This window comes from Bolinopsis microptera, chromosome 4 (assembly GCF_026151205.1).
Source record: "Bolinopsis microptera isolate Bmic1 chromosome 4, MBARI_Bmic_1.0, whole genome shotgun sequence".
In the NCBI taxonomy this organism is placed as follows: Eukaryota; Metazoa; Ctenophora; class Tentaculata; order Lobata; family Bolinopsidae; genus Bolinopsis; species Bolinopsis microptera.
Window position 1 is genome coordinate 7,466,813 of NC_087075.1, and position 12,794 is coordinate 7,479,606.

General features: G+C 40.8%; 1 protein-coding gene across 4 annotated transcripts in view; it reads left to right on the top strand.

Moving 5' to 3' along the window:
- Window positions 1-12,794, top strand: part of LOC134814507 (myotubularin-related protein 13-like) — a 71,453-nt gene that overhangs the window by 30,910 nt on the left and 27,749 nt on the right. For all 4 annotated transcript variants that reach the window (XM_063822655.1, XM_063822657.1, XM_063822658.1 and 1 more), the window contains exons 17-28: window positions 836-904; window positions 3,823-3,927; window positions 4,191-4,273; window positions 7,491-7,563; window positions 7,754-7,990; window positions 8,215-8,322; window positions 8,718-9,019; window positions 9,158-10,217; window positions 10,375-10,513; window positions 12,043-12,161; window positions 12,343-12,408; window positions 12,659-12,757. In XM_063822655.1, the coding sequence (XP_063678725.1) occupies window positions 836-904; window positions 3,823-3,927; window positions 4,191-4,273; window positions 7,491-7,563; window positions 7,754-7,990; window positions 8,215-8,322; window positions 8,718-9,019; window positions 9,158-10,217; window positions 10,375-10,513; window positions 12,043-12,161; window positions 12,343-12,408; window positions 12,659-12,757 (2,460 nt within the window). The remainder of the gene's footprint in view (window positions 1-835; window positions 905-3,822; window positions 3,928-4,190; window positions 4,274-7,490; window positions 7,564-7,753; window positions 7,991-8,214; window positions 8,323-8,717; window positions 9,020-9,157; window positions 10,218-10,374; window positions 10,514-12,042; window positions 12,162-12,342; window positions 12,409-12,658; window positions 12,758-12,794) is intronic.

Consider the following 12,794-nt stretch of genomic DNA (forward strand, 5'->3'; position numbering starts at 1 on the left):
TTCCGCCCTTGCGTCCTCCGCCCTCAAGTCTTCCGCCTACGCGACCTCCGCCCACGCGTCTTCCGCCCTTGTGTCCTATACCCGTGCTACAGTCTTTATGTGCCCCGTATCACTACAAACAACGTGTAATTCACAAGGTGGAATAAAAAATTGTAATTTTTTGAGACATCAAGGGTAGCCTTTGACAAAAAACCTGCAGGATCCTGAACACAGCTGTGCGACAATCCGCACATGTGAGCCCCGCCTGAACACAGCTGTGCGACAATCCGCACATGTGATTATTACTACAACCAGCGTGTAATGTACAATTTACCTGGACCCCGCTCATATAGTGTCCCAGTCCTCGGAGAGGCAGAGAGAGAGAGAGAGAGCTATTAGATTACATATTATGTTGTGCAGATCCACATGTTTATTAGTAATGTAGAGCTCTTAGTTTTGTACAAATGATGATGGACGACTACAATACACAGAGTTATGTTGTTCTGAGTGTTCTGAGAGGAGAGAGAGGGAGACGAGCGCTATGTTGGGGGCGCCGTTATAATATTACTAGCATATTTTCATACTTATTTTACTTCTGTAATTCCAACAACCGCATTGCTGCTTAGCAACGTGGCAGCTTTGTTGCTCTATCACCATTTCTCCCTTTTTAACAGACATTGACATGGGTACATGCACATAACATGATGTATTAACTGAATGTAATACGTAACTCAGAACTAAAATAATAATCAAACTTCAATCATATCATTAACTATACACATGTGCGGTATTCCTAAAATTCCTTATCAATACCCCGAATATTCGCATTATTATCATAACCCCGCTCCATTTTCAGAACGACAAAGGTGTTGACGCTGGAGATTTCGCTATCAAGATCATGCCCCTTACCGACAAATTCTGCCGGGTTAGTTTCTATATTTTCTCTATTTTCGTTTCCTTGTACGACGCAAGTTTTGCATACTTCGAATTCCTGGGAAGCACTAGATTGTTTCCAGCGATGTGTATAGTCCGTGTATTGCCTCGAAATTAAGAGAAATGTCGCCTGGAATTAGTGAAATTTTTCCGGTAAGGAATGCAGGACATGTACTCGGAATGCGGGACATGTTACCATGACTACCAGCGTACCTGACTCGGTCTATTTTCTGTTTTCATTACTCTGCGTGACTGAACTGATTGGAGTGCAAATGAGGGTGATTGGGTTAACTGAGTTCAACAGAGCTAAAACTTACAAGATAATATAGTTGGAGGAGTCCTAACTCTCCTCACGTCCGAAAATGGCGTTTCTCTTGTATCAAATATGGAGTTGATTCAAAATACTATTCAAATAGTGGTCTTAGCGAATTGACTAATAAAATCAATTCTATTTGATTAATTTGCTTAATCGAAATGAATCATATTAGAGATCACTTCTGAAATCTAGCGGACATGCTTACTTGAATTAAAAGAAGCTTTAAAGTTCCGTGAATATTCCGCACTGACTCTTAGTGACTCCCAGTGTGTGACTCTTAGTCAAGTTGGAGTTGAGTAGTTTGAGTAGTGTTTTCTAACACGTCGTAATATTCGTTACTTCACAACTACTACACAGTTGTGAGTTGTCGACAATACTATATTTACACTTTACAGTATATGTGGCAATCATACTCTGTCACCTAGACACACGTATTATAGACACACACACTTACGTGGAGATGTACGCAGACACTATACACAATATTGGGGTTTTTAATCCCATTAATAAATGAGATAGCAGCAGTTGCCCTGTTGAACATGTTGACTGATACATGTGATATATTAATGCCCTGTTGAACATGTTGAACATGTTGACTGATACATGTGATATATCAGTGCACTGCTGAACATGTTGAACATGTTGACTGATACATGTGATATATGAGTGCCCTGTAGCCTGTAATTGTAGCCCTGTCAACAGATCACACAGCCGGGTGTTCACTCTCCAACATCTGGTAAAACTGTACTCTCACAGAGGGAGGTGACTGACACGACTAGAGCGGCTAACGGTGTTACAGACACGTAATAGTGAAGGGTTACTCAATAACAAGTGCACGGGATTGGGTCTTTCAGCACAAGAACTTGGTTTCTGAAAATTATGGCGAATTGACACGAGTGGATACGCTGTAATTGTACTTTGTAACAACCATTTATAAAGCGTATAAAAACTTTACATCTAATCAGCTCTTTTTATGGAATCATTGTCTATGAAGTAGTAACTTTGACACGTGCAAAGACTGTGCGAATGCACGTGCAAAGACTGCGCGACACGTGTAAAGACTGTGCGAATGCTGAATAATTGTTACAGGACGGCTAGTTTTATAACGAGAGTTATAGAATAAGGATTTCATTAACATTTACCGTTCCGAATATCCTGAGTGATAATATACTGCTGTTGCATGAACTACACAATGGACGCAAAGAACTCTGGTTGTATTTATTTTTAAACACTGATGTATATACTTTCTCAGCTCTGAAAACCGGCTTTAAACATGGTTAATATCGTACACGAGTATTGAATACGAATTGTTTATAGTTTTATAATGCACTGAATCCAAGTGTAGATGAGACACTTTAAAAGTGCGCAGTATGCCATAAGCAGGATTAAACAAAATTAGCGCCCAGAAGTTTTACAAACTTTTGGAGAGAAAGAGAGAGAGAGAGAGGGAGAGGGAGGGAGGGAGGGAGGGAGGGAGGGAGGGAGGGAGGGAGGGAGGGAGGGAGGGAGGGAGGGAGGGAGGGAGGGAGGGAGGGAGGGAGGGAGGGAGGGAGGGAGGGAGGGAGGGAGGGAGGGAGGGAGGGAGGGAGGGAGGGAGGGAGGGAGGGAGGGAGGGAGGGAGGGAGGGAGGGAGGGAGAGAGAGAGAGAGAGAGAGAGAGAGAGAGAGAGAGAAATGTGACCTCTGTAAGTACTAGCATTTTAGAAGTGCAGTAAGTTTTTCAATGTAACAACGACCGCCAAACACAACTACAACAGTGCCTTCTAAGACTTCCCAACGAGAAACGTGCGTGTACAAAATATATACACCGTAAATCCGAGGGTTTCAATAGCTTTACATAAACCTATAAACGTTATAGATTTAGTGTATCGAGTTGGGCTCTATCAGACTGATCTGACAGCTGAGGACTGTTTCTGTATCTTGTTTTTTACTGACCAACTGGAACATTCCTGGACCTCCTGAATGACCTAAATCTGAATACCAACGGCTGGCACGGAGCCAGGGTTGTTGATGTGTCAAACTCAGACATGGTAGTCGGGTAGGGAAGTGGGTTAGGGGGAGTGTTGAAGAGTTGGGGAGCAGGGTGTGGCAAGTTGGAAGGGATGCGCCTTTATGTTGCACGTTTTGTTGGATGTGGTTAAAATCTAAAAAAGTAGTGATTTTTGTAACTTGGCTTTGGACTAAAGTTAAGATTTAGAGACTAAATTTTCTAAAAGTTGACAGTTGGAGAGTGACCTTATGTTTAGGAAGACTAACAACATATCTCACGCAATTAACAATGTATACATATTACAACGCTAGTTCTATTTAAATGTGGAATTAAAAACTTGGTAGTCCGAGAAGCTATCTATCGTTAAGCAATTACATAAAACGTAAAAACTGACTGTATATTTTGGTATTATCAATTACGTGTGGCTTCTCAAGGAGTACCTGGTATAAAGTCTGGTATAAAGTCGAATTTTATAGTTGGCGTTTTCAATCACTGGCTTTTAAATTTAGTCACTAGTCAACTTAAAACTTTAAAAAATCTGAGATCAAATCTCTATCATTAGACTTTTATCTTCAGCTATCGAACACTAACGACCCTTATTTCAGCAATTACAATACGGTACAGTACAGTTTATCTACACTTGCGTTCAACATCATAGTATATGGCAGAGCGTGTCGTTCTGGGAACGAGCTTTCTACTGTATAGTGCAGGTGAGAGCCACTGATGATTAAACAATTAGTTACTGATGATTATAAAACAAAGAACTTTCCAGAGAAAAATTTAATATTTTTAGGTGCTAGTTTGTAGTGGTAGATAATTGTATGGATGATTGTTGACATCCGATGTTGAAATTTTCCCAATTTGAAAGTTCACCTCCAAGTCCCAACAGATCGGTGAGTTATAAGCGATTTTAAAATCATGGGTAATCATGTCTCTGCCCTAATCATGGTGCAAATAACGAGTTTACTTTCAGCAACACATATTGGAAGTATTTGAAACGATGGAGAAGGACGGCACGTTGCACCTTAGCCACCACGACGAGTCATTACATAATGGGTAAGTAACAGTTACTGACGGATAACTTACCGTAAGTTAACCGTCAGTAAATAAGTTCCTCGATTGAACCACTTGTTACAGTTGGAATCTTAGAATTTTGTTGTGTTTTGATCTGCTTTCCGTCAAATTAAGTCACCCTGTTAGGGGGTCCGTGAAATTCTAGAAGGTTCAGAAATGATATTTCAAACGAATTAAATCTTGTTTCAAAAATGTTAGTAAAATTCTTTTGATGCATTGAAGTTGCAACATTTATAGTTATTAGTTATGCATCAACGATGCTCCGCAGCAAATTGCAATTATTGCACTTATTTTCATACTTATTGATAAGCATAGAAGCGTATAGTGATCATGACATAATAAGCATAGCTATTAAAAACTTCTCTATTAACAACTTCTCCTAATAATATCTCCTCATCTGTATCACTACCATTTGACTACAAGTATAACCATTATTCCCCACATGGCACCCTCACATCACCTATAACTGAAGCTGTGCCAATCAGCCCCCTTTGTAGCGGTATTGTAGTGGTACATCTCCCTTCAAACTTCTCACACCATTCACACACACCACTTTTTAGTTTTCTAATCTCAACCCGCTCACCAATACTCATCCACGGATGGTTGATTCCACGCTGTTATGCGCACGATGAATTCTGCAGAAAGTTAACGCGTGCGTAGTTAAGACTAGAGTAGTAAATAACACGTAGTAAAATAGTAAATTAGTAAATAACACTCTCACTCGGATAGGGTATTAGTAGTACACGGTGTAGTTTGGCGGCTTTTCAAAACGATATTTTTACCCACACTGTTTATGTGTGACAGTAACAGGTGATTATCTCACCTCCGTCTGATGCACTAGATATATGCACTATATTATATGCACTGTATTATAGTGCATTTTTATGCAGTCATAAGGTGATGTCATAATAAGGCTGCTTCACGTATTATTCCACCGTTATTAATGTTAGTTAATCATCTTAACATTTGTACTCATTGCTTTTAATCAGTCCGCGCAACATACGTAGTTACGATAATTGCACAAAGCTAGCTGTGAGAGAGAGAGAGAGAGAGAAAAATTCTTGGGTGTATTTTTAACAATTTGTTGATAGCTTATACACGATATTAAGTGTGCGTGTGTGTCACTCTCCAGTCTCCAGGGTATATAAATATATATATATAAATATATATCAGAGGGTACGTTAGATGTTAGCTTTACGATATCACACGTACCTTCTTAACCGTGTATTCATATTTACTGTCTTGCGACAAATATACGCCAATCAAGTGCGTTTAAATTTATTGTAATGCAAGGAAATGGTGGTGTTGGAGAATGAGATAGTTTTAGATTGACACGCTTGACCGTAAATTGTGTTCCCGTGCGAGATTACGTCTGGAAAAATAGTCGTCTGTTTACTGATGTATTCGTTCTAATTGCTGATTGTCTTTTTATGTATGCAATAATATGTGATCATCGTGGGAAAGAATAGGTTTCGATGATAGCAAACTTTGGTGTTAGTTAGCTCATGAAACCATGGAAACCATGAGATTGATCCTTTTGTCGTGTTGGCACATTCAGGACTAATTCATGGAAAGTTATATTTTCGACTCCTTAATTTGTACTTGTGGGGCAAAAGCGTGTATAAAGGTATAAGGGCGGTTCTCAAAACGTCGTAGCAGTAACGCGCGAGAGTATATTAAATTGAGAAAGCAAAATGCCCTGTCACAGAGTTTGCGCGGCTTCTACGCGCGCGCAGCATGCACTAGAAACTTGCACGATCAAGTCGTACGATCCGAGTAGTGCGTACTCGAAGTGGAAAGTTGTATCCTGATTTATTAAGGGGGGGGGGGCCAATGGATATTTTTTTGTGAAACTTGATTTCGAGATAGCAGTTGACCAACAAACTAAGACCAGTGACCGAACTTTTGAGGGGGTCCCGGACCCTAACCGCCAAACGGTGCCTGCGGGGCAGCCACGCCCATATTTGGTCCAAATTAGGCCCAATTTAGCCAAATACCCTGAACATGCCCAAAACCCAAATTTTAGGTGCTCTACTTGTAGCTAGTGGTCTCCTGAACTCGTATATGAAATTTCATCAAGATTGGACAAAAAATGACTGAGTTATGAGCCAAAAACCATATGCCCATATTTGGGCATACGCACCAAATTTGGTAGATTTCGTCCCATAAATTGGTCAAATATCAATATTTTTCACTGAAACTTACTTTATATGAAAGGTAAGCCTAAACTACATATTCTCTGTAAGTTATAGCTTTATATCTGTTTAAATGTGGATACTAAGGCGAAAAGACCACAAAAAATGAACTAAATTGCCCATATCTTGGTTCGCGATATTCGCGGAATTGATCTCATTAAAATTGTAACAACTCAATCAGTTTTCAAAATTTTTCCATGAAATTTTCGGAATCGACTCGAAATCGCATTTCCACCTTAGTTTGAGAACAGATTTTTTGATTTAGGCCTCCAAAAAAATTTGGCGGCCAAATTCCAAAATTTTCCCGGAGAAATTCAGAATTTGGCCGCCAAATTTTTTTTGAGGCCTTAATCAAAAATCTGTTCTCAAACTAAGGTGGAAATGCGATTTCGAGTCGATTCCGAAAATTTCATGGAAAAATTTTGAAAACTGATTGAGTTGTTACAATTTTAATGAGATCAATTCCGCAAATATCGCGAACCAAGATATGGGCAATTTAGTTCATTTTTTGTGGTCTTTTCGCCTTAGTATCCACATTTAAACAGATATAAAGCTATAACTTACAGAGAATATGTAGTTTAGGCTTACCTTTCATATAAAGTAAGTTTCAGTGAAAAATATTGATATTTGACCAATTTATGGGACGAAATCTACCAAATTTGGTGCGTATGCCCAAATATGGGCATATGGTTTTTGGCTCATAACTCAGTCATTTTTTGTCCAATCTTGATGAAATTTCATATACGAGTTCAGGAGACCACTAGCTACAAGTAGAGCACCTAAAATTTGGGTTTTGGGCATGTTCAGGGTATTTGGCTAAATTGGGCCTAATTTGGACCAAATATGGGCGTGGCTGCCCCGCGGGCACCTTTTGGCGGTTAGGGTCCGGGACCCCCTCAAAAGTTCGGTCACTGGTCCTAGTTTGTTGGTCAACTGCTATCTCGAAATCAAGTTTCACAAAAAAATATCCATTGGCCCCCCCCCTTAATTTTAACTATATTCAGATACACTGAAGAGAAGCATGCCCAGTCTATGCAAGAAATATCACAACGAGCTCTTATCCACTCAGCTGTTAGGGTAAGTCGATAAATCTTAACGATTCTTTTTTAGTTTTTATATGACTAAATAACGATTTTTACTAACCTGACTTGTACCTTAAATCAACACGCCTTCCCAACGTGACGGTGGTCACACTATTCATCTTCCTTAATTTCGCGGTTTTATTTTCTATATTATTGTAGATTGTTCACCCTTTTCTGTCCTGCAGTTGATGTCATGGCCCAACTGGGACTCAGACATGCACGATGAAGTCAAGACACAAGAGGAAACCACTATAATCGGCCAAGTTCGGCATTTCTGCAGCAGAATCATCTGGCTTCTAGTCCCTCTGAATATAAACCATGAGGATGATGGAACTTCCTTCAACAACATGGCGGATATCGACACAATAGAACACTTTGCTTTCAACGACCCCAGCTCACCACTCAGTAAAGAAGCCCGACGGGTAAATGTTTAACTGCTTTACATTTTTACTGGGTCTATGTACGTACCTAGCATTTGAGTTTAATTTATAGATTTATAGATTTATGTAGAAATATTCTTGATGAGTGATGACGTGTGATTATGTTTGTTTTTTGATTTCACTATGCAATTTATTTTGAAACTTTATTTCTTCGTCAACTATTTTAGTATTTCATTATTTCATTAAAATCCCAACCATATTTTCAGTCGCTAGACAAGCACGAAATAATCGAGATAGTAGAGAAGTTCGTTGACAACATCGTGATGAGATGTAACGTAAAACACTACTCAGAGATAGACAAGATCCGTATCATTGTAAGTATCATAACAATACCTTAACGAGCAGGTTTATTATTAGGTTACCTGCTAGCTAATTGGGAGATCTAAGTTTGTTTACAGCGTGCGCTATTCTGGCGTTGAGCCCTGGTATTACATTACGTGATGTAGACATGAACATTCATACTTACAGTCAAATACCAATTACTAAACTTTTGTAGGGGCTGTGGGTAACATTTGTTTTAGAGTAGCAATAAATAAGCATTTGACAATCATTGGGGATAGTGAACGGGTCTGGTGTAGGGTATCTGAGGTAACTTTAATCTGAGGTAATCTTTAACTGAAAGACTCAGGTGTCAAATAGTAGCAGTTATTAAAAAGTCGTAGCAGGCACGAGTAACCTTCAATTAAAGTATTACGTCCAAATTCTGCAGATCCCGGAGATGTTTTCCATGCACTGTGAAACTCTAGAAGACGTCAGCACGCACGCTGCCAAACTACCCCCGGTGGAAAAGACCACATTCCTGAAGGCCCGCACGGTGGTACCCCCGCTGGTAAACCTGGAGAGAATCCTAGCAGACCCGGTCCACGTGTATATGATGCCGATACCGAGTACAGGTTGTGGGGTTCAACCCCAGATTCTACCTGCCGAGGGAGTGCTGTATCTTACCAACTACAGGATTATATTCAGAGGGTACCCTAGGAATAGTGACGATGAATATACTGTCATCTACAGGTTACAATCAACACATTCGCTCTACTGTTTTTTATTTCTTTAAGATTCGGGGTCTCATTATAATCATTTTCGCCTAGTAAATTTCAGCTTGAGTCGAGAGCATGATAAACATATTTAAATTTGGACTTATTATTTCAGGACAATGCCCATTGGCTCGATATATACGCTAACAACCGAACCAGAAAGGGCGAAATCAATCGAAGACAGTGAACGGGACGATCCGTTCGACGACTTCCTCTGTGTCGAACAAGAACTCCACATCTCATCCTTAACTTGTCAACTGTTCCGTATAGGCTTTTTCAACGAGCAGAGCTACGACGGTGTCGAGCAATTCAAACGAAAATTAATCCAGCGTAGAAAAGTAACAAAGATTGTCCACACTTTCGCGTATGTTCGACCCGAACCCGAGATCATAGACGGTGTGCGAGGTTCAAGGAATCACCATCATCACCACAAGAACAGGAAAAGCATGTTGGTTAATAATCCTCAGAAAAACACCTCGACATCTTCAGCTGCTCCGACCCTTACCAAGCGGGAACGAAACAAGGTGGAGGAAAGTCCGAAGTCTCCGAGCGGCCGATTAAAGGCAGGGGAAGGGCTCAGTCACAGTCCTAGTATGGCAAGTTTAGTGTCTAACGGTGATGAGCACAGCGAGAATATGTCGTTGGTTTCAGGACTCACATCCACCAGTATTTTCGGACATAGCGGCAGTTTCCGTATCAAAAGGACTAAGAAACGTCAAGTTTTGAGGTACCGACCCGAGTTTTCGTACTGCGAGGACTTTGCTCGGCTCGGGTTCGGAGGTTTCAACGATATAGGCAAGACTTCAACAAAAGGTCCCTGGAGGCTTACGGCAGAAAACAAAGACTATAATCTGTGCCGCAGTTATCCAGCTATACTCATTGTTCCTTCCCTCAGCTCTGACATTGAACTTCACAATGTAGCTCGACAATTCGACCGAAATAGGTTCCCCGTCATATCGTGGCGGCATCCAAAACGCGCTGCCACCATATTGATGCGCAGCGCAAGCATCGTGCGGCGTGGTGTCATGGATAAGATCAGTGCAGCACACAAAACATTTACCTATAAGGTGAAAGGAAACCAGGCTCGTCCCTCCACAGATCTGCCAGACAATGGATTTAGATCGGAACACACTGAGAATTATCTTAATGTTCTTGTTCACAGTATCAAACAGTTGGTGAGTGCATTTTTTGATTTTGGATATAGAATTGCATAACGTCTTGTTGGTAAGTTACGACTTGAGACAAGGTTTTATATATCAAACTAAAACAGTTTTCAAATCCAAGAATTATGTTTTGATAGCCTGTTATGTCACTGTAAAAAACCTCCCCCAGCAAGCAAACTGTAAAACGACGGCTTACAACCCCCACAAATCAAAGAATCATCACCTCCAGAAATTCTTGTTCCGCGGAATGACCAAGTTGAAGGAGAACTTTACCATGAGCTCCGAGAAACTGTTCTCTGGTTATTCAGGTTGGTGTTTTAGTGGAATTTTACTTGTAGTTTCAGCGAAGTGGTCATACCCAAGTACTTTTTTAACCTCCTTTTTGTTATAAAGAGCGCCTCGACCAACTCTACTGTACCTCAACAGAACAGCTCATTAATCCGCAGTTTAAATCCCAAATATTCCCAACTTAACATTTACCGGGTGGCAGACAACTGAACCCAATTGAACCTAGTTCCCACGCAGTTAACAGGCACCAAATCAGCTTAATTGGGTGACCAATCAGCTTAAATCCCAAAACGACAACTGAACCCAGGTCATATCACAACTGCACCCAAATTGAAAATATGACAACTGAACCCAAGGAAATACGACAACTGAACCCAACGATCGGATTTTCAGTGATATGACTGTGGTCATTATCACTATAGGATAGATCATGACCACTGTAATTTAGAGCATTGGAGCCCTGTGCTTACCCCGGTAAAATATCAATACATACATGCTACATGAAGATTGAAGAGGTCTCCTCCTAGTCGTTGGAGTGGCCTGCATCACACGCATCTCTTCTACGGTGTTCCACTAGTTTAAGAGCTAACTGTTTTACTGCGTCTCTGCTGATGTTATCGACACCTGTCAGCCGCATCCTCGAGAACACAGGCCATCCAGCCTTTACGGAGTCGTCCTCTCAGTCTCTTCCTATAGTTTGGTTTCTAATCCAGTAAAAAATTGGGAAACTGTGTCTCTGGCATTCTGACAACGTGTCCGTCTAGCTTTGAAAGTTAGCCTTGTAGATACGGATCTTGATGGGCGTTCTTATAGTTCCACTGTTTCATGTCTTCCAAAGCTGATGGAACGCACCATTAGCACGCTGGATACTTGGCTCAGGTTACTTGACTCAGATCTCGTGACTCCTGATGCTTTGGGAGGGCCCTGGGTCGGATCTCGATGCTTGAGGAGCAGTGGATCGTATCCTTTTCGGCACGCTTCGTGAACACGTAAGCTTGTTAGATCAGATCTCGCGATCGAAAGGCACCTGAGACCTGAGAATCTATTAGTACGCTTGTTATACCCTGACAACCTAGTAGCTGAGAAAGCAGAGTTCAGAGCAGAATTGAAGCGGAAAGGTGCCGACCAACACCTCCCAGCAACACAAAACCTCCTCACCGAAGCCTTATCTACATGCCCATTGCCCATCCGAAATCAACGTGGTACTACTTAAACTAAAATCACTCGCCAGAATTGTCCAACGATCACGAGCAGATAAGTCCGGATCTGCCGACCACTCCGAAGCACCAACCTCAACAGACCGAAATTATTATAGCACTAGAAACCAGGCAGCAGCTAAACTAGAACGGTATTTGGAAACCTGTTAGTGATTTCTAGTGACGATTGGGTTCAGTTGTCGTTTCAAAGTTAATTGGGTAGTCTGATTGGGTTTATAATTATTTTCCCAAGCTACCCTGTCTAGGAAAAGTCCAAATTGGGTTCAGTTGTCCGGGTGGCAGACAACTGAACCCAATTGTAAAACAGTTAGCCTACCTAGAATTTATCCCAGCATCGCAAGCAGCTCTGTCCCACATACCCGAGGGTGACACCATGTCACAGCTCCTGGAGGAGGACGAAGAGAACACTAAGATCACTCTCTTTGTCGTAGGCAGATATCACGACCTCAAGGTAAAAACCCGCCGAATATTCATTATGTTGCGTAAGGTATATAGTAGCCCTTAATTAATATCTTCATTCGAAGACTGTTAGATTGAAATTTATTTTCTACGATTGTTCAGCTTGATATATGTTAAACCTTAAAGCTCGAAAGTTTTTAAAAAGGTATTTTACGAGCTTGTTATCTCCCTAGAACGCACGAATGGAGAACTACACGGAAGTTGAAATGATTGGTATTGAGGACATGCATTATCGGGAGGTATGTTTTGATAGGGTGGTCGGTGTGGAGCACTTTAGTTATTGCTCAAATGAATATTTCATTACGTTAACATTACTCTGACATAAATGTAATTATCGAATATCACTCAATATTTAACTCTTATAATTTCTCAAGGAGTTGACCTTGATCATTTCTGAATGGAAACGATTAAAATCATGTTCCTTAATTTTCAGAAGCTAAGCATACAAACATGTCTAGAGTGATTTAAATAACACCTCATTTACTTTAGGTCGCAAGATCGTTTGAACTGCTGATGGGAGCCTTGAACCCTGAGTCGGAGAAATCTGACTTCTGGACTCAGATTGAGAATAGTAACTGGCTCGAACAAGTAAGCGTTTTTAAAGAATTTATGATTTTTCCAGCTA